General features: G+C 59.5%; 7 protein-coding genes across 7 annotated transcripts; 2 read left to right on the forward strand and 5 right to left on the reverse strand.

Moving 5' to 3' along the window:
* Window positions 1-217: 217 nt before the first annotated feature.
* Window positions 218-3,486, forward strand: BXZ73DRAFT_39664 (uncharacterized protein; the record flags this gene model as incomplete). Its single annotated transcript, XM_048018426.1, has 4 exons — window positions 218-808; window positions 865-1,090; window positions 1,146-2,251; window positions 2,488-3,486. The coding sequence occupies 4 exons, from the start codon at window positions 218-220 to the stop codon at window positions 3,484-3,486; spliced, it is 2,922 nt and encodes a 973-aa protein (XP_047882531.1).
* Window positions 3,487-4,047: 561 nt separating this feature from the next.
* BXZ73DRAFT_87128 (uncharacterized protein) lies at window positions 4,048-4,695 on the reverse strand (the record flags this gene model as incomplete). Its single annotated transcript, XM_048024435.1, has 3 exons — window positions 4,048-4,329; window positions 4,413-4,544; window positions 4,597-4,695. The coding sequence occupies 3 exons, from the start codon at window positions 4,693-4,695 to the stop codon at window positions 4,048-4,050; spliced, it is 513 nt and encodes a 170-aa protein (XP_047882532.1).
* A 3,106-nt stretch (window positions 4,696-7,801) lies between these two features.
* BXZ73DRAFT_39880 (uncharacterized protein) lies at window positions 7,802-9,594 on the reverse strand (the record flags this gene model as incomplete). The annotated part of the gene is made up of 2 exons (XM_048018468.1): window positions 7,802-8,439; window positions 8,496-9,594. 2 exons carry the CDS (start codon window positions 9,592-9,594, stop codon window positions 7,802-7,804), a joined length of 1,737 nt encoding a protein of 578 aa, XP_047882533.1.
* Window positions 9,595-10,923: 1,329 nt separating this feature from the next.
* On the forward strand, window positions 10,924-11,827 carry BXZ73DRAFT_39526 (mitochondrial ribosomal protein S25-domain-containing protein; the record flags this gene model as incomplete). Its single annotated transcript, XM_048018395.1, has 2 exons — window positions 10,924-11,312; window positions 11,434-11,827. The coding sequence occupies 2 exons, from the start codon at window positions 10,924-10,926 to the stop codon at window positions 11,825-11,827; spliced, it is 783 nt and encodes a 260-aa protein (XP_047882534.1).
* Window positions 11,828-11,982: 155 nt separating this feature from the next.
* On the reverse strand, window positions 11,983-13,769 carry BXZ73DRAFT_96671 (PCI-domain-containing protein; the record flags this gene model as incomplete). The annotated part of the gene is made up of 9 exons (XM_048027133.1): window positions 11,983-12,282; window positions 12,333-12,474; window positions 12,526-12,638; window positions 12,710-12,826; window positions 12,881-13,228; window positions 13,284-13,331; window positions 13,385-13,528; window positions 13,579-13,635; window positions 13,689-13,769. The coding sequence occupies 9 exons, from the start codon at window positions 13,767-13,769 to the stop codon at window positions 11,983-11,985; spliced, it is 1,350 nt and encodes a 449-aa protein (XP_047882535.1).
* A 312-nt stretch (window positions 13,770-14,081) lies between these two features.
* BXZ73DRAFT_96672 (uncharacterized protein) lies at window positions 14,082-16,610 on the reverse strand (the record flags this gene model as incomplete). The annotated part of the gene is made up of 3 exons (XM_048027134.1): window positions 14,082-15,761; window positions 15,821-16,147; window positions 16,215-16,610. The coding sequence occupies 3 exons, from the start codon at window positions 16,608-16,610 to the stop codon at window positions 14,082-14,084; spliced, it is 2,403 nt and encodes an 800-aa protein (XP_047882536.1).
* Window positions 16,611-17,159: 549 nt separating this feature from the next.
* Window positions 17,160-18,918, reverse strand: BXZ73DRAFT_96673 (uncharacterized protein; the record flags this gene model as incomplete). The annotated part of the gene is made up of 2 exons (XM_048027135.1): window positions 17,160-18,739; window positions 18,810-18,918. 2 exons carry the CDS (start codon window positions 18,916-18,918, stop codon window positions 17,160-17,162), a joined length of 1,689 nt encoding a protein of 562 aa, XP_047882537.1.
* Window positions 18,919-18,923: the final 5 nt, after the last annotated feature.

Genomic DNA, 18,923 nt, shown 5'->3' on the forward strand with positions numbered 1-18,923 from the left:
GCTCGTTCCTCCCTCCCCACCTTTTTCTATGTCGCGCTTGCAGTAGTGTTCCTTACGCCCTCACTTTGGTTTCGCCCGCGACTGTCATCAGCAGGTGGTCAGCATCCGCGCCCGCGCCCTCACGGCCAGATCAAGCCGCTTGCCACCTCCAACCCGTCTCGAGCCTTTCTCTAGATTGCACACACTCCCTTCCTCACTCCCTTTCTTGCGCATGGCTATGGCGGCTGAAATTGCGAAGAAGCCGCGTAGCAAGAGCTTTCTGACTCGTAGAAGCAGCAAGAAACCTCCACAGGCGCAAGAGACTCAAGGACACCCGCGCAGCGCTACCCTCGACACGCAGGAACAGGAGCCCTATGGAGGTCGCTCGCCTTTCGAGCTCAAGGTTGCCTCCATAATCCCGGATCCTCTCAACGAGCTTCCCACATGGTACCACCGAGAAGTCGAAACTGCGACGGCATCAGCGATCCAGTTTCGTGTCAGGTACCCCCTCCACAACCCCGTTGGCCCACGTTGGTACCGCAACCACCACCTCATGCCGTCCAGGCGCGATGGTCGACCACCTTCGGTTTTTTCCCCTTCGTTCCCGCCAATGGCATCAGCTCCTGAACGCGCCCAGGACCCTTCGCGAATGGCGGGACCAAGCCGCACACCTTCGGGCTCGCCTCTACCCACACCCTCGTCGTCACAAGTGCGCATACAAGAGCCTTTACTCAAGCCGCGCCAGCGAAACGCGTCGCAGGAGAACGGAGAGGCTTTGGATGGGCAGGTGGACGATTGGAGCAGGTACCCAGGCTCTCCTGAACCAGAGGTCAGTTGTTTTACCCACTCGATCGCGAGTTCGCCTTTGACAGCAGTGCCATCCAGAGCCCCGTAAGCCCTTCGTCATCTCAGAATCAATTCAATCATCGCCCTAGACGCGCGAGCATGAACCACGGGCCGCGCCACAAGACTTTAGCTCCCTCTCCTTTGTCGCAATCCACCTCGGCTGTCCACCTTCATGCGATAGACCCCAACCAGATTCATCTGCCACGCAAGTTGAGCAAGCGGCGCAAGCCGTTCAATGGTTTGTTTAATGGCTCTCCTGAGGACGGTGATTCAACACCTCCAACTGAGTCGTTTTTTCGCTCATATGTCTGTGTTACTAGAAAACCCTCATACCAAGGACTTGCGCCGTCAATCGATGCTTGCGCCGTCGATGACGTCGCTCCCTTCTCTTCAACCTCCGTCACTGAAGATTAAGCGAGGCAGCGTGCTCGGGCGTCTCGTCAAGCGATTCAGCGTCCTTCGCAAGCCGGAAAAGCACAACAGCACTGGTACTGGCTGGACTCACACCTCCGGGCTGGAATCCAATATGCCCAGTCCGAGCGTTTCCTCACCGGAACCTCGATCCTCTTCACGCCTTTCCACGAGATCATCGGAGCCAATGAAGCGCGTCCCACCGCCAGCCGTAGAGGATGACCACCAGAGGACTCCCAGTCTAGACAGGCAACATTCCTCGGACTCGTTCTCGGTGCTTGAAATGGCCACGCCTGGTAGACTCACTATCGCCAATCCTGACACGCCAAGTTTAGGCGACATCACACCTATGAACGATCCGGCACCGCTACCGATATCCCATAGCCCCCAGCCATCGGGAGATGATTTGCCTTTACCCTCCATCCCGCGCACCGACTCTCCTTTGTCTCTGGACGACAGCCCTACCCGCCGCTCTGTACTCCTGAATGGCTCACCACACCTTGATATGGAACCTCCCCGTCCTCCATCTTCACCTCCGCTCCCGGATCTTCCCCCTCCTACTCCCGCTCACGCTCTCCAGAGTTTAGTCGACCACCGACAGTCCACGTACGATGTCGAGCCCTCTCCTGCTCCATCGACCGTTGGTGTGTCGACCCTGGCGCCCACTGGCCCGCGGCCAGACTCTGTTCGTCTCTCCACTGCCTCCGCCACCTCCACTGCGACACCTCTTCAGCGATACCAGCTCCATGACGACACTGTTCTCACCCGTGCGTCCGTACTCGTTGAGCCCCCCACTCCTTACAAAGCTCCCTCCAACGCTCTCCCTCCGACAATCGTCGAAACGGAAGAGCCGCATGTGCCCTCAAAGCGATCCGAACGTTCCCCGACTAAGTCGAAGGACTCTTCGCGGACTAAGTCGACGAGGAAGACCGAGACTTTTAAGCTCGTCCGAAGCCCCTCGACCGCTCTCGAACAGAACGGCGAGGTTCTCGTTGGGATGGGTGAACAGTGGGAAGTGCCTCTGCGGACTCTCCGACGAAGAAGTCGCGCAAGGAGAAGGACCGGGAACGGGAACGTGAGAGGGAGAAAGAGCGGGAGAGGGAGAAGGAACGGGAGAGGGAATGGGAGCGCGAACGGGAGAAAGACCGCGAACGTGAGCGGGAAAGGGAGAGAGAGAGGGAGCGCGAGCGCGAGCGGATCGAACACGAACGCGAATGGGAACGTGCCGAGAGGGAGCGGATTGACAGCGAGAGGGAGAGGGCGAAGGAGAAGGCAAGAGAACGCGAGCGGCAGAAGGAGAGAGAGCGGGAAAGGGAGCGGGAAAGAGAACGCGAACGCGACCGGGAGAAGGAGCGCTCCAAGTCGATCGACCGAGAGAAGCGAACGGCCCATGACGACACCAAGCGGCGACGGGACCAGAGCAGCAGCACGGAGGAAGGCGAACCCCGTCATCACCGCAGGCAGACTTCGACCAGCACCCGGGACACGCAGTCTATCAAGGTAACGCAAACTCCTGTCTCTCGCCGCAGCGTCAAGAGGGCAAGCGAGCACGATGACCACCGGTCGTCACGCACGATCAGCGGCGTCGCTCCCTCGACTGCTCCCTCGACCACCACGCCTCCCTACGTGCGTGAGCGGCACTTGTCGGCGGCTGCGGCAACCCGGCCGAACTCTGAGCTGAACTCTGCTGCAGACTTCTCCTCCGTGAAGGCGAAAGATGCCTGGGAGATAGAGCGGTTGTGGAAGGCACGAAGCATGGCGTACGGTCCAGACGGCATGCCCATCTTCTCGGCGCCCGCGACAATTGGGAGCGACTCGCGACCGTCGACGCTGATCGCCCCCGAGTTGCAACGCGTCAGCTCCATCCCTAGTGTCGCTGCTCTTTCCGACGCACATGCCTCACAAAAAGCCTCGGTCGGCCAACCTAACGGTTCGACCTACATGTCGCAGTCGCCGTACTACCCAGGTCAAGGCCACATGTCCTGGTCACCTCCGTCCCAGGGTTCAATGATGTCCCCATCACAACTCTACAAGTTTTCCGCGTTTGCCACCCCTGTGCCCCTTTCAAACAACCCGCTTCCCAACCCTCCCCGCCTCACTGTCTATCAGCAATCTCCGCTCCCCATGCAGCTCGTGAACCCCCTCCCAGAGCCACCACGCCTGTCTACTTACCAGCCGGCCCCGCTCCCACCGTCTCTAGTGGTCTCTGAAGATACCGCACCTGCTTATAGACGCAACTCACGGGCTTAATTTTCCCTGCATGAACGGACTTTCCACACACAACCCGATACCACTTCATCGTCGCTTCAAGCTGCACATCACTTATCACGTAGAATATTGCTTACGTCCGCTCCATTATCTGCTCCTTTCCAGATGTCTCTTGGGTTACTGGCGAACTGTCTTTTTCCACACCCACGCCCCTCCTTCATGTCCCATCACGATCCCTCCATTACTATCGTCTCCTTCCACAGCACCTCGGAGCATCGTTAATCTTATCGAACTATTGCTGTGACTGTACGACTTCGTCATGTTGGTTCTCATACTATCTTCCGGACAAACACGCTTAGCATTCGCCTATGCGCAAGTTACGAGGGTCCGCTTCCAAAGCGTCGCATATATTGTAAAGTACATGCATGAAGAGCCGGGACTAATTGCGTGGAGATATAATACATATGCAGCTCGACTGTTACACACAGTGGTATAGAGGGAAACCCGCGCCTCGGGAGGCGTACGACAGCACATAGACATACGGACGGATAGTTCATACCCAGACGAAATCGGGACTCGCACATGAACCTAGGCATGAGCACGTCACCTCTCGCGCTGGTAATCGGTGTAGTCGAGCGGGAACGCGGGCTTCGGGTAGTCGTCCCACTGCTGCTCCGCGTCGAGGAAGCGGCGGAGGCGCGCGACCTGCGAGGAGAGATACATCACAATGATCTGCATCTCGAGGTCGAGCTTGAGGCGGAGGATCTCCTCGCACGTCCTGAGCGCCTGTGTACGGGTGGAGACGAACATGTTGCCCTCGAAGCCGAGCAGCTTGAGGGCGTCGATAAGCTCGCCAAACTCTGAGCACCAGGCGAGGACCCCGAGCTGTGTGGAGAGGCAGGCGCAACAAGGGAGGCACTGACGTCAGCGAGAAGACCATGAGGCGAAGGCAAGGCTGCATGGCGTACCTGGCCGAACTGCTTGAAGCGACCATAGAGAACATTCGGTGCGCTCTTCAAGGCGAAGTCGAAAGTCTCGTTTTGAGCGATGACGCCCGGTTGGGGGACATAGTTGTCCATGTTGGGCTGTGTTGCCTGAGCCTAAAGAATCGTCAGCTTCGTTACACTGCTAAGGTCATCAACCCAAACCCACCTCGGGCCGTGGCGGCGGATCTTTGAACCACTCATAGCCAGAGTAGTCTACCTCTGCTCCCCAGTCAACAGTGTCCGACTGCTTTCCGTATGGTTCCATGGTGCGGAGAACTTGCTTGACAAAAGCGATGAGGTAAGGGGGAGGTTGGAAGTTGACGGCCTCGGAATACTCTTCAGCGTTTGGGGCCGGAGTGAAGAAATCGTACGGGTATTCTCCTGGTGCTTCTTCAGGAGTCTGTGGAACCCCGGACTCAGGGAGCGTGAAGAGAGGGTTGTCTGGAATGTGCCATCAGTCGTGATTGAGAGACCCAACAACCACTAGGCGTACCGAGGGAGAGTGGAGTGAGAGGGGATCGGCGGCAAGGTGAATCGGGCGGGGCGAGGAAGACGTTTAAAGAGACGTTCTGTCGGACATGTCAGAGAGAGATACGCTGAGAAACGGCGAGACCTGTTACCCTGATAGTCGTTCGCTCGGTATGCTCTTGGCTATACGCTACGAATGACTGGACGCTGTCCTGGTTGTCGACGATCGAACGACGATAGACAGCGGACCAGCGGTCGACCGACGTAGGCCGCGAGTCTACTGGGGTAGTAGGTAGGAGGGAGGCGCGTGGAGAAGGATTGAAGAGAGTCAAAGAAGAGTGCGGGGAATCAGGTGTCTGCGGCGCAGTGGTGAACTCAAATTCGATCTGCGAACGCGGATCAATAATGGGTGCGTTGAACGCGTCAGACGTTACTCACCTGCGGTGCCCGCAAATAATAAGTCTCCGGACGAAGAGACCGAGGGATGATGTAAAGGGGAGGCGAGGGAGGTGGAGGGATGGGCAGAGGAGCGGGACTATTGGTGATAGCAGGAGCTACCTCGATGTTCAGTACGTTACGACTGAGGAAGGAAGGAGACGGTGCTGGGCTCGGATGGCCGAAGAGAGGGGTGCCTTCCAATGCGGATGGAGGCGCGGACGCGGTGAGGGAGTGAGGATCAACGAGCTCGAACCTCGGGACCTGAAGGTGGAGCGAGGTAGCAGTTAAACGAGGGCTAGCCTTGATGATCTCAATGCGAGGGAGAAACTGCTCTGTGTGAACAGGGGAGGAGGGTCGGTATGGATGAGCGGGATCGACTCGAGAGTAGCGGCCTCGCCCTCTTCTACGAGATTGGAAAAGTCGATCTGGTCAAAGACGAGCTCGGGAAGATGGAGCTCTTCGGCTGGAGGGCTGACGAACCGCGGTGGTGGAGAGGAGACCGACGGCGGCAGCGGCGGCGCTTCGATGATCTGTGAGGCGTGCCGTTTGCTTTTGAACAGCGATGACCTGCTGAGAGTCCGGATGCGCTTCAGAGACGAGGAAAGTGAACGGCGCGGCGGTGCAGCAGGCGCAACGGTGCAGACTTCGGGTTCTTCGTCGATGCGCCGAAGTTCTGGAAGCGGCTCGTCCTCGAATTGAGAGCCTTTGGTGTATGTGTGGATGTGAAGGAGGAGTGCAGATTGCGGCGGGGTCTCTGGAGCAGAGTCTCCGCTGGAGGAGTCGTAGGAGGGCCGTCGGGTGGCGGGGTATGCGCGATCGGAATCGGAATCGGCGGACTCACGGAGGCGCGAGCGGCCGATCACTGAGCGCGATTTCTTGAGAGAGAACTTCCTCAGGCGCGAGAGCGATGTGCGCGAACGAGAAAGAAGAGAGGGGTAGTAGGCTCGCTGGTAGTCTGAGATGCATCACCATGTGTGAGCAGGAGTGGGTACAAGCTAACAGACCGCGGGCACTCACCGAAGACGGGGGCGAAATGGGCAGGGTCTGCGGGACAGAGAGAAAGGCGGAGCTCGTCGTACGTGATCTCCTCGAAGTCGTCGTCGTCGTCGTCTGCTGTGGGGTGAGAGGAAACCCGGGGGCCGTCGGACGAAGGGACGGAGTGGTGTCTGTAGGCGCGAGCGAGAACCTGCTCGGGAAGCGAGCGGTCAGCATCGGCGAACAACGACGGGTCAGTCGAGGCACGCGAGCCCTGGCGGGGACGGGCGAGTCTCGACTGGGAGGGGAGGCTGGATGGATGCGTGGCGACTCACAAGCCCTCAGATGCGGACTTGCAGGGGGGTGGACGTGACGGTTCGCAGTACTTGAAGGTCGTCGAAGGCGGCGCGGGAGATGAAGGGGCGTGTAAACCTGCTGGTCGTCGCGGACGGTCACGCTCCGCGAGATAGAGTCGGCTGAGCGAAAGACGAGCTCGGAATCCACAGGTTGCGGGGAAAGCGACTCGGAAGAGGCCCTCCCTCCGTCCCGGCCTCGAGGCACTCCGTCCCCCGGCGCTCCTCCTCGCGCGCTCCTTCTTCCACTCCTCCATCTCGCCCCTCGTCCTCGCCTCAGTCATACACTCCACCGCGTCGTGGACCTGCCACTGGCCATGGAACCCTACAAGGTGTTCAGCGTCATCCACGGCATCGAGCTCTCCTCTGTGCACCGCGCTACCTTGGGACCCCATTCTCATGGTTCTTCGGAGTTCGGGCCATGCACTCACGGACGTTGCGTTCTCGGCCTTGCGCACGAGGAATGCGCCCCGAAGCGGACTCGCACTAGTTCTATTCAGGGTCTTCACCCCGCGGAGCCACAAGGCCTATCTGGCGTCCCGACTGCTCTCTGAAACGGCACACGATCGTCATGAGGGACATGTCAAGTCATGTCCTGGCCCCTCAAGACTGACCTGCGCCAACATATGCGGTCATGGGTTTCTCTGTGCAGTTTCGGCGTGTCGACGCAGTCCGTCGTAGTCCCACAGCGAGCAGTGTCCCTCATTTTGCGCTCGGGCGCTGACCCAGCGGAGATTGGCCGCTAGGTCTTGTCCCTCGTTCCGTAGACGTTCTTCTGGATGCTCTATCTAGCAGACAGAGTACGCTTCGCCATATCACCGGAAGGATGCGCGCGAACGTTCGCTCCTTCTCTTCGAGAGCCCAACCCGATATGATCGACACGCAACATCGGCGTGTCTGGGGTGCACATCACAGGTACGTGCCCTCGGGACGCTCTCGCAGTTCACCGGCGCAGCTCATCGTCTACCACAGAGGTCAATATGCATTGACTCCACGCCCCACCTCCCCGTGGGGCAACAAAGCGAACGCATGCAGACTGCGGTGCCCAGACGATGATTATGTCCTTAGGCACATGAATAATGTTAGGCCACACTCTGATCATGTTGAGGCAATATTACACGGCATACAAGACGTCGTTCATCCTAACAAGGACTGCTGTTCCCCCACTGCGTGACGCCGGCGCACGGCCACCGCAACACGCCATACATCGGCGAGCCGCCTCACCCCGGCCCCAACAGCACGCCCACCCTCCTCCAACGTTCCTCCGACATGCGTTGTCGCCCAGCCCGCGCCAACTACGAAAAATATCACGAACAACGCCGCACGCGTGCCCCCAACGGCGAACGGCGTGCGCCCCTCGTCGAACGGCCACTGCACGCTTGCGACCTGCACCCAAGAGCCCGGGCCGGCCTGCCGGAAGGCCCGCCTTCCGTGCCCCGCGAGCCCACTCACGCCGCCCGCACCACCGTCGCACCAGAGAAGAGTGGTCCCGGTTTCGGCAGCGCGCGCGCGAGCGTGCTGCCACATGGTGAGGCCTATGGTGGGGTGCCACGTGCGAGCCGGGGCGAGGACCAGCGCGGGGCGGGATGAGAGAGAGTGCAGTGTGGAGGAGTATGCGAAGTCGAGACAGATGGACGCGCTGAGCGAAATGGGGCGTGTGTGATTCGGCCCTGGGGCCCAGGCGGGTCCGGTCCACGACTTCGGATGAGGGAGTTGTATGGTGAATATCGCGGCTTGCTCGTCCTTTGCGGGGGTCATCCCGAACGATTCTGCAACTACAGAGAGAGGACTCGGTGAGATGTGGCAGTGATGCGACACAGAATCAACTCACTGGGCACGAGATGCTGCTTGTAGTATTCGTACACGACCCCTTCGGCGCCTACAATGGCAAGTCCATTCCTCTTCATGCCGACCTTCCAAACCCCATCAGACGAGTCTTCGTGGACGACTTCTTCGAATCCCACGCCGTAGTACACGGAGTTGTGTATTACTTTGTGGATCTCCGCGAAGGCGTTCTTTTTGTCTCCTGGAGAGTTGAAATGGACTGCGCTCTCCGGCCAAAGGATGATCTTGGCCTCGGACTGGAGGGTCTTTGACTCGGCGATGTAGTCCGCTAGCTGAGGCGTATGCGTGAGCACCCCGTTCCTTTGCGGATACGGTAGGGCGCACGCGACCCCAAACGGAGTCACATCTGACGCGGAGACCGGGGGCGGCATATCGGTGGTCCAGTAAGACGGGACGGTGAGGGCGAGCAGTGCGAGCACCGCGACCCAGATCGACCGCTTGCGACCGCCCGGACGAGCTGCAGGATTTTGATGGGTAGCGCCTTCGACGTCCTCGTCCGCCTCGTCGTAGGGATCGACGATCCACGCGCCGAGGACCTCCGCGAGCACGGTGGCCCACATTGCGACAATCCAGTTGATGGCGACTTGGCCGCCGAAGGGGCGCACCCACTCGTACCCGGCGAGCTCGATGAGGGGGCTCCAGGCCGCGAGCTGGCCGATGGGACTGACGTACTCGGCTATAGCCCATGTCGTGGCCCAGATGGCGGGGAAGGCAGTAAAGCGAGCCCAGTTGCCACGTAAGACTCGGGGGATGTGATACCCTAGCACCAGAGCGGTGGCTGCAGCAGAAGTGGTCGTAAACGATAGTCCTGCGACCGCGATCACGGAGACGAAGGGCGTGGACAATGCATTCCACGAGGGGGCCGCGTTTGCGAGGGCGATGGCGGTGGAGGTGAGGATGAGCTGACCGGCAGCGAGGTTCCACTGTCGTCGAGGTATGACAGTTTCCGTTTGGAGGCGCAGGATTGCGAGTAGTAAGACCAACGGAGGGAGGGAGGGTGTGGCGGACAGCGCCCCGAAGGCAAGAACGGAGGATGCCCCGAGATAGACTGAAGGATACAGTATCAGGATACCAGATATGGCCATGGTTCAGATCTGTCAGAGGTGGGGTGGACGAGGGAGGCTCAAATCTACCAGCTTCTTAAACCTAGCTTCGAACTTGCTGCGGTAGCGGACAGTTGGGCGACTAAGGAGACTTCTGCGGCAAGGGAACACGCGCGCTCGTCCGCGGCAGTTGTGAACATCAGAAATGTTTTGCACAGTCTGCGGAAGCCGAAGCGGGGTTGGAGAGACCGCGTTCTGTGCACAGTCGATCCAACATTACGGTGGGGCGCGTGGATCACAGCGCGAGCAGGGCAAGATACCCTATTTGCGTAGACGGCTTGTGAATCTCTCTCTCCGGCATCCGACCCGACTGTCCACAGCTCATACACTCCAGGGGGCTTCCAACTTTGCAAAGATACAAGAGGAACGGAGACGCACAATGAGGTTGGGCAGTGTACACAATTTATTTCACGGCTTCACAGCACACCCCTCGTACACAGTGATACAGACACGACGAGACGAGACCGGCCTGAGGGAACTTCGATCCAGCGCTCAGCACTTGCACTCTCCGGGCTTGCACTGGCAACTGTACAGATGGGGATGGTCGGCGGCGGCAGCATGGGCAAAGCTAGTGGGAACTCACGAGGAGCCACAGCTGCAAGTGGAGGAGCCGCAAGAGTTGGCGCTCGACTGGTTCTTGGGAGGCTCGCCGCAAGCGCAGTTAGGGTAGGAGCAGTTGTCCGTGGCGGACGTAGTGGACGTGCACTTGACCTGGGCAGACTGAACGAGCAGAGATTAGATGAGGATGTCCGCAGCGGGCGGGGAAGGAAGACTTGCCGAAGGCATGGTGTGTGACGATGGGAGCGGGATAGAGGATCTGAAGAGATGGGGGCTGGACCAAGAGGTTATATATGCTAGCTAGCGTTTGATCCGATAACCTGCGGGGCAGCTCCAGACGGGCATGGCCTGGGAGCTGCAAGACCCGATCGAGGAGCGGCACGGGCGCAACCTGGTCCATTCCGCAGGTGGCTTCCGGAATCGATGGCTTATCACCTGCCATTATTGTCAGACCTAGTGTGCGTGCTAGAGTCTGAGACTACAAGCAGGCTCCATGAAGAATCCCTTGTTGTAGGCTGCAGCTACTGGCTCGCCAGCCAAGGGTTGTGGGTCAACGTACGAAGGAGTAGGATCGAGACGAGGGCAGCCGACGGAAAGCATAACGCGCCCATCTCTTCAAGCGCCCACGCCACCTTTCAGAAGCGTCCGTTGTGCTCACTGTGCTTGCCGTCCTCTGTCACCCGCCCCCGTCGCGCCGAACGGCCGCCCTCTCCTCCTCCTCCCTCCGGCGTGCGACGCCAGTCCGCCGTAAAAATGTCCACCAAGTACATCGCCAACCAGGTCCACAAGCAGGCCTCCCGCCTCTCCCGCTACAACCTCCTCAACGTCAACCCCGTCTGGCTCCAGCCTGTCATGGACCACCCGCCGCTCCCGCTGCCCGCCCGTGAGTCCGCGCCGCGCACCGAGTACGACACGCGCCCCGGAAAGCCCACCACGCGCCCCGCGGACTCCAAGACCATCCGCCCGTTCGACATCTCGTACGTCGAGGACCAGTTCCGGCGGCAGTTCTTCCGCGACCACCCCTTCGAGGCCTTCCGGCGCACGTCCCTCGTCGAGGGCGCCGCCGTCGAGCCCGAGCACCCGATCCGCGGCGTGCAGTGGACGCGCCTGCGCCAGCGCGGGCGCAACCCGTCTCCGGAAGAGTGCGTGTTCTCGTCCCCCGTCTGCCAACTCAGCCCCGCCGTGCTGACGCTCCCGCTCGCCGTGCCCGTCCTTTGCGTCTCGCCCCGCCCCGCCCCGCTGCGCCCCCGTCTCGCACCACAGCGCGGTCCGCTACGCCGCGAATCTGCACCAACACCACGGCGTCGGGCTGTCCGCCGCGTACGAGTCCGCCGTCGCGCAGTTCCGTGCGCTTCGCGCCGAGCTCTCCGTCGCGCGTTCCGTCGCGCTCCATGAGGCGGGGCACAACGGTACCATCTTTGGTCCGTCCCTTATCGAGCAAAACTTCGAGCAGGAGGACCAGGCGTTCGAAAAGTCGAGACAAGAGCTCGAGCGCGACAACGCTCAGGACGAGGGCAAGAAGTGGAAGGCGGTGTACAAACGGGACGGTCCTCCAGACCAATGGACCAAGGGCCAGGAGTACACGCGGCTGTGGAAGCGAGGCGTCCGGCCCATGTACTCGTCCATCGTCGACGCGCCTCACCAGCCGTCTTCATGATCCATCCAGGCGCCGGGTCTGCGCTGCGTCACCTCACTCCCTACGGTACCATGGAGCTAATATATACGCTGCCGATAATACTCCCCGTTCACTCGATCCGAGCCTAGGAGATGAGAATGCAACTGACCCTGGCAGTACTACATACAAGTGCTACATCATGACGCCTTCACAGCCCGCGACTGTGCTGCTTGCGCGGCATTCACGCTCATCCATGTCTTCTCGACCAGACCCAACAATCGCTGCATGTCCGAGCTCCAGTCGTTCATCACGTCTTCTGCGCTCCTGCTCTTCCTGAAGTTGACAATCCCTGCTGGGCGGTCGACTCTTGCCCAGACTGTTCCCGATACGACCAGTCGACACAGGACCTCCTCGGTTTGCTGCTGCGTGAGGTCGAGAAGTGAGGTCAGACGTGCAAGAGTAATGCGAGTGTAGTATTGCGACATGATTCGGATATTCTGCGTCGCAATGTCAATAACGGTCCCACAATGCAACGAGAGCCACGTACATGTTCGATTACCCTTGTGTGCAGGTCCTCCCAGAGCTTGTCAGCGCTAAAGACGATAGTCTTCTTCAAGTGGGGCCCATAAATCTGCTCGATTCCTGGCCACCTCATCAACTCCGGAGTTGTGAAGCACTTAACGAGAGCGCTGTATGCTCATGTCAGCTATGAAACGACTGGTGCACGGCTGTATGCGTACTAGTGAAGCTCTAGCCTTGACAGTGCAGGGTTGGCAAATGTGCGATGCAGCATATCCGATTGTTCGTTGTCGTGAGGGGCAAGGACGACATAGTAAACGATGTGCTCAATAGCCTGGCGGTGACGTCAGTGACGCAACGTTGAGCAGAACCTGGTTCACTTGCCTCGCGACCACGACCGCTCACGTCGTCCTTAATTGTCGGTGTTTCCCAGACCTTGTAGTAGTACTTGGCCGCATCTAGATACGCGCTCTCATGCAGGGCAAATTGGATCATCATGTCGTAGTACTTCAGCTTGAGATCCTGCCGAGACTATGAGCCATCCAATTCAAGGTGACGGCGGATGCCTTCACCCACCTCGTTGGCAGCGTCCTTCAGGAACTCCTCGTTGACCTTCCGCCCACCGACACGGACCTTGACCCACTCAGACTCTCCGCCCCCAATGGAATCCTTCTTGTCCTTGACGCCGATCTCGCCGTCCTTGAGTCTCGCGAGTGCGATCAACAGACGCATCTGCTCCACGAGGAACTCTGTCTTCTCTCTCCGGTCCATGGAGGAGTATGTCTCGACTTGAAGGTCGCTGAGGAGATCGGAAGCAACCTGAAGAGACTCCTTGCGCTTCGCTTCTTCGTGTGTTTTGGCGAGGCTCTCATGATAATGGGCAAGTAGGAGGCTTATGCGTGCGCGGGGAGTCTCTAAGAAAATCTGTGGGGATAAATATGAGTTTCAAGACGGCGCGCGACCTAAGGAAGCGACGCACCTTGCCCTCAGTGACATTCCTCAGCGTCTCAATCAACTCCAGCCACTTCTCCGTGCCCCCATCGCCCGGATATTTGGAAGCCATTCCATGGCTTGCTCCACCATGCCCTGGATAGCGCCTTTGAGTTGCCCATGCCTCTTGCTCAAAGTGTTGATGTTGCTATTCAGCAGCTCGAAGTTATGGGACAAGTAGCAGATCTCCGACGCCTCCTTCACAAGACGGGTAGTGGACTTGAGATCTGACGCCTACGAACAACGCGTGAGCGAGAGCAGAAGTGCACAACCTGTTAGCTAACGTTTCGTGTCTGCTTCTCTAGGACGTAGATCTTGTCCAGTGCCTCCTGTATATTGGTCTACGGAAGCTGGTGAGCTCGGTGCCACAATGGTCTGCAGGGCACGCGCGTACCGTGGCTAATTTCTTCGTCTCTTCAAACAGAGAGTCGACCTCTTTCGTGAAGTCTTTCTCTTGTTTTTTGGGATCCGCCATGGTGAGTGTCGTGAAAGGAAGAGAGGAAGTAGATGAGTGCCAAGAGTTCGCCGTGTTCCTTGACTGACGCGTCGCGTACAGCGCCTCTCGTGCGCCTTCCGTATCCGGAAAGCAGGGAATCACGTGGTCACATTCATCGGTATCAATACGAGACATTATGAAGGACATCATTACGCGAAGTGTGCTATGATAACAGTTCATGATCCAACGAGAATAATGATATGCCCCGGGCACCAGTGAGTGTCCTACACTACTTGTACCAGCATGTGTCATATAGAAATCGAAACCGTACAACATAATTCTGTAGGAAGATCATTGGCATACAGGGTTGATATCCAAAAGGAAGGGCCCATTGGAGCGAGTGCGACGAATCGCATCCTTTTCGTTCTCCGAAAGGCCCTTATCCTCGTGGCCGGACGGCTGGGTGTAGATGAGGTTCGAGAGGGGAGACGGCATAGGGGAGGGCATTGCGGGCATGGGCATAAACGAGAACACGAAACGGATGGGGGCGGTGTAGAACCGAACGACGCGGTACGTGAGATTGACGACCCCATGGACCGCGCCGGTGGGGGTGAAGATGGACGGAGCTCCGCTAGGCTGGGGCAGGTCGTCCGAGCTCAACTCGGACGCGGTGTCGGAGAAGGAGATGGGGTCCACGCCCATCTCGTGGAAGGCGGGGGCCGCATCGACGCCCTGCTCGCAGTATTGGGCGACGGCCATGACCTCTGCGTCGGCGAAGACGGGGGTCGCGTCGATGGAGACCTCGCACGTCGCCGGGACGCTTTGAACTCCAGACTCGACGACCTGCGGTACGGCCTGAACGGACATCTCCTGTAGCTGAGGGCGTACGGAGATCGCCGCGTCGAACATGATGGGCGTCGCGTCCACCCCCTTGTCGGCCATGGGCGGAGGAACGTAGGGGGCCGGAGGAGGCTGAAGCTTCCTTTCCGCGAGCCGGATGTGCTGCACGTGGGGCAGGATCTCGGCGACCCGCTGCCACCCGCTCGCGTTTGAGTCGACCGTTCCGAGCCGGCTCTTCTGATCGAAAAACTTGAGAGACTCCAGGTATGGCGTGAGGTGACTGAGGAGGACCGCAGTCTGCAGCGGGTTCTTGACCCACGAGTGGCCAACGCTGAGGCGCAGCAGCGAGCGCGAGCAAACGACGCGGGTCGAGTACACGGCGTCGCTCGACAGTTCCGCCGCGTTCACGACCAGCGCGAGCGTGTGCAAGCGGCGGCAGCTGCGCGTGAGCGGCACGATCGCCTCGAGAGCCAAGGGTGGAGGGGAACCGGTGACGGGGAACCGGGCGTTCGGGCAAAGGCGCAGGACCTCGATGTTGGGGCAGACGCGCGCGATGTGGGTGATGTCACGCTGTTCAAAGAGCACCGATTCGGGGAGGTCGATGTCCAGCCGCCACAGGCGAGGGAGCATCGAGAAGTAGGTGAGGGGAAGGTGGTGCATGGGCAAGTCGCCGCCGCGCGACGTCGCGCGGACGAGCTCCCCGAAGCGCGAGCCGCTGGTCGCACTGATACGGAGGGACTGGAGGGTGTCGTAGAACTGGTCGCTGATGGCCGCACAGACGTCGTGCCAGTCGACAGACTGTGGGGGATCTTCCATGATGAGGTCCAACTGGGAGAGCGGGCTGGAGAGGTGTCTGAGGAACATCGCGAAGTTCATTGCGTCGCCGGTGAGGGTGAGGTTCGAGAGCCGAGCGAACGCGCCGCGCCGAGGCCCGTCACGCGTAAGACGCACCGCAGCCTTGCGAGCTTCCGAGAAGTCGACCTCGTCGCCCGAGAACACGCCGCTGTCCGTCCCTCCCACGGAACTCGGGGTCGTGTACCCGGAACCAGGATCGATCTCGTCGAAGAAGCCCTCCACGGCGGTTGTCGAGCGCGCGGAGAGGTCTACCGCGAATGTCTTGAGGGCGGGCAGTCCGGACGCCCACTTGCCGACTCGAGCGGCCAGCGCACCGGGCGCCATGAGTGCGAGCTTCTCGATCGCGGTGTCTCCTGGAACGTGTCTGTAAACTTGTCGGGGAGGTTCGTGTGTACCGTGAACGAGAAGGCCGTGAGACCGCGATGACTGGCGATTTCCTCCAAGAGCTCATTGATCCTCGGTGTCTTGGAACCCACTTCGAGCGTAACCGCCTCGATCCGAGGACCAAGGAACATGCGGCAGCGTTCCAAGTTACTCGAAGTCTCGACCTTCCACGTGAGAGACGTGAGGTTGGGCAGGATGTGCGTCGCCGGGCGGTGTTCGTCCAGAAGTGGAAGGATCGACGGCACGATATTTCCGGAGCTCTCGATGTATGCAATGCTTTTGACTCGTGTGCCGTATGCGAGGACAGGGGTCCAATCTTCGCGCTCTGGTGCCTTCAACTGTTCAGCGGACGATTAATTGAGTGAGTAGCGAATCTTGGGGAATCGGTACAGGCGACAAGCGTACCAAGCCCATGCCCGGCCGGCGGGCGCGCTTCAAGATGGTGCTCGGGAAGAGCCCAAGGAGGGGAGCAAGGCTGTCGAGATCGCGCCAAAGCAGGTTCAACGCGGGCTCCTTGAATGCCTTGCATGTCCGCGCGAGACGGGCGACGGTACGACGGCCACCGGGCGTGTCGAGGATGGCCTCGAGGAGCTTCTGGGTCGTGTCGGGGTCGCGGAGGATACCTGGACGCATATCTTGTTTGGAGACGGCGCACGGAATGTAATTGTCAACTTTGACAGATGCGACGGATTTCAGCGACGCGGTGGACTGGCGAGGGCGGATGTTTGGGATCCGAGGGTGTGCGATGTGCGAGAGGAAATCAGCCAGAGAGGGCCGAGAGAGGGGCTGCCCGGACGACATGACGGTTCGTGAGAGAAGGAGGTGGGTACTTAAGAGGTCTGACGTCTGGTTTAGAGTGGATCTTGAAAAGCCCTTGGAAAGCAAAATAGATATCGTGAGTGACTAGAAGGGGAGATGGGGAGCTTGGTAGATCCTGAGGTCGGGCAAGTGCGGAGGAGTGGGTGCGCAATGCGACAAGGGAGTCGCCGATGTTTAATGCATGGCATTATACGTCGTGCCCAAATTGCCAGACGCATGCTCGCCGCACGCCGTCCCATCTCGTCGCCGCATGCTTTAGCAACGAGGACCACAAGGCTCTGCAGAAGACGGGCGGAGACTACCTAGCCGCTCATAAGAGGGGAGCACGCGCCCCACGTGAGTATGCAACACGCTGCCGACGCACCTGGTAGGGGAGTCGGCATACCCTTCGGTGTCCGCCATGTCGACTGCACGCGACCACAGCGCGCTGGAGAAGAAATCGCAGAAGCCTCGGGGGCAGAAAGCGACCCAAGTGAGTATATCGGTACAGCACAGAGGAGCACATACTGGCACGGTGCGCAGCCACCGGATCTACAACTCCCCCACTTCCCATGGGACAGGCTCGCCTTCCCAGTCTTCTCCGTCCCCCTCATGATCATTGTCCTCCCCGGCGTCCCATATCTCGCCTCCCTTCTTGGGATCGTAGGACGTCTCACGGCTTCCGTACAATAGCCCACGGACCACCTTCTCCCCATCCTCTCTTGTCCGTTCATTAGGCGATATCGCCAGAATGCGCTGTAGATCCTCCGGAAGGTCGACGTCAAATTTGCCCGGTTCGTCTGGCCTATCGTTCGCCGGCTGTTGGTGACGACGTGCCAGCCACAGTCGTTCCCAGTCGGCATCGGTGTCATTCCCCCCGGTCAGGGCGGCAAGCCTGGCGATTGGGTCGATCTCTTTAACTTGGATCTCGTCCTCGTCGGCGCTGGCGCTCTCGTCGTCGGCTCCATCGATACTTTGGAACAACTTGGCTTTCTTGCGGGCGAAGGGAACAGCCTTACCCTTGCCTTTATCGACACCTTTAGACGATTTAGACTGCATGGGTGGCGGAGAAGGGGGGATTAGAGGGAGGTCCAGAAGAGCGTTGTCATCCGCAGGATGGTTAGTGACGTCGTCTGGGAAAAGGGACACGGCCCGCGTATTCGGCGGGTGGGACGGGGGATCCATGCGACTAGATTGGCTTCGGCCTGGACCTGGCTTTGACTGCGATGACTTCAGCGTACCAACTTCAGATCGCAGGTCGTCTTTTTGCGGCGCGACGGCGTTCGGGATGTCTTTCGTGATTCGAATCTTCTTGCCATTCTTCTTGCCCGATGTGCCAGCGAACGCCTCGAGACTCTTCAGCTTGGGTTTCTCGTCCCACTCTCCGTCTTCTTCAGATGAAGGAGTCAGCGCCCGCGACCGGTCCCTCTTCAGCGAACGATCGAGCACACCCGTCTTCTGACTGGATGTGAGCCTCACTGGCCCAGGCTCGGCATTCGACTCCGTGTCGTCAAAGAGGATTTTGAAACCCTTCCCACTCCTCGGCGGTTTCATGGGGGTGTCTGCTAAAATCGTATCATTCGGCATTGCCATAGTGTCCCCGTCATCGCCAGCCTGCGGGCTCCGAGGGCGTGTAGCACGACCGGTGAAGGAAAGCGCAGCGCGTGAGGTAACGCGGGCGCGTTTCTCTTTGACTGGGGATGGGGATACGGGTTCTCCGCGAAGACGTTTACGTGCTCTTGTTACAGCAGAATCGGCAATGGGCGAAGACGGTGGAGGTTGCATCATAGGGACGGGCTGGATGAGCGGGAATGGATCCGGCGAGAGAGAACGCCGAGCAGCGTGAGCCTTAGCCTTCGATTTGGAGGGTGTGGCAAAGGGATTTGAACGCGATAGGACAGATATGCGGGTCGGAGAGGCATGTGGTTCATGGTTCTTCTTCCTGTTCTTGACCGGGGAGAATGGGTTCGAGGTCAAAACGGGAGGATCGACCTTGACGGCTCGAGCCTTGGGGATGATGGAGGGAGACTGTCGCGGACCTGGACCTGGTTGCGACGAGCCGGATGCGGATGGGAGAGGGTTTCCAGACGATGTCCCTTTGAGAATCGACTTGTAGAGCTTGTATTTCGCCGCTGGGTACACAAACAGACGCGACGGGATGGGTCAGACGCGACGGGGGCTGGGGCACGAGACGCAACGCACCTATAGCAGGCTGAGCCTTGATCTCCTGGACTGATGGGTCCCTGCCATTCTCGGCTCGGAAAGCACGCTCCCATGTCTTGATCTCGGCGCGGAGGGTAGTGAGGTCCATGGGGA

The sequence above is a fragment of the Epithele typhae genome, assembly GCF_022376455.1.
Source record: "Epithele typhae strain CBS 203.58 chromosome Unknown BXZ73scaffold_3, whole genome shotgun sequence".
Classification (NCBI taxonomy): domain Eukaryota; kingdom Fungi; phylum Basidiomycota; class Agaricomycetes; order Polyporales; family Epitheliaceae; genus Epithele; species Epithele typhae.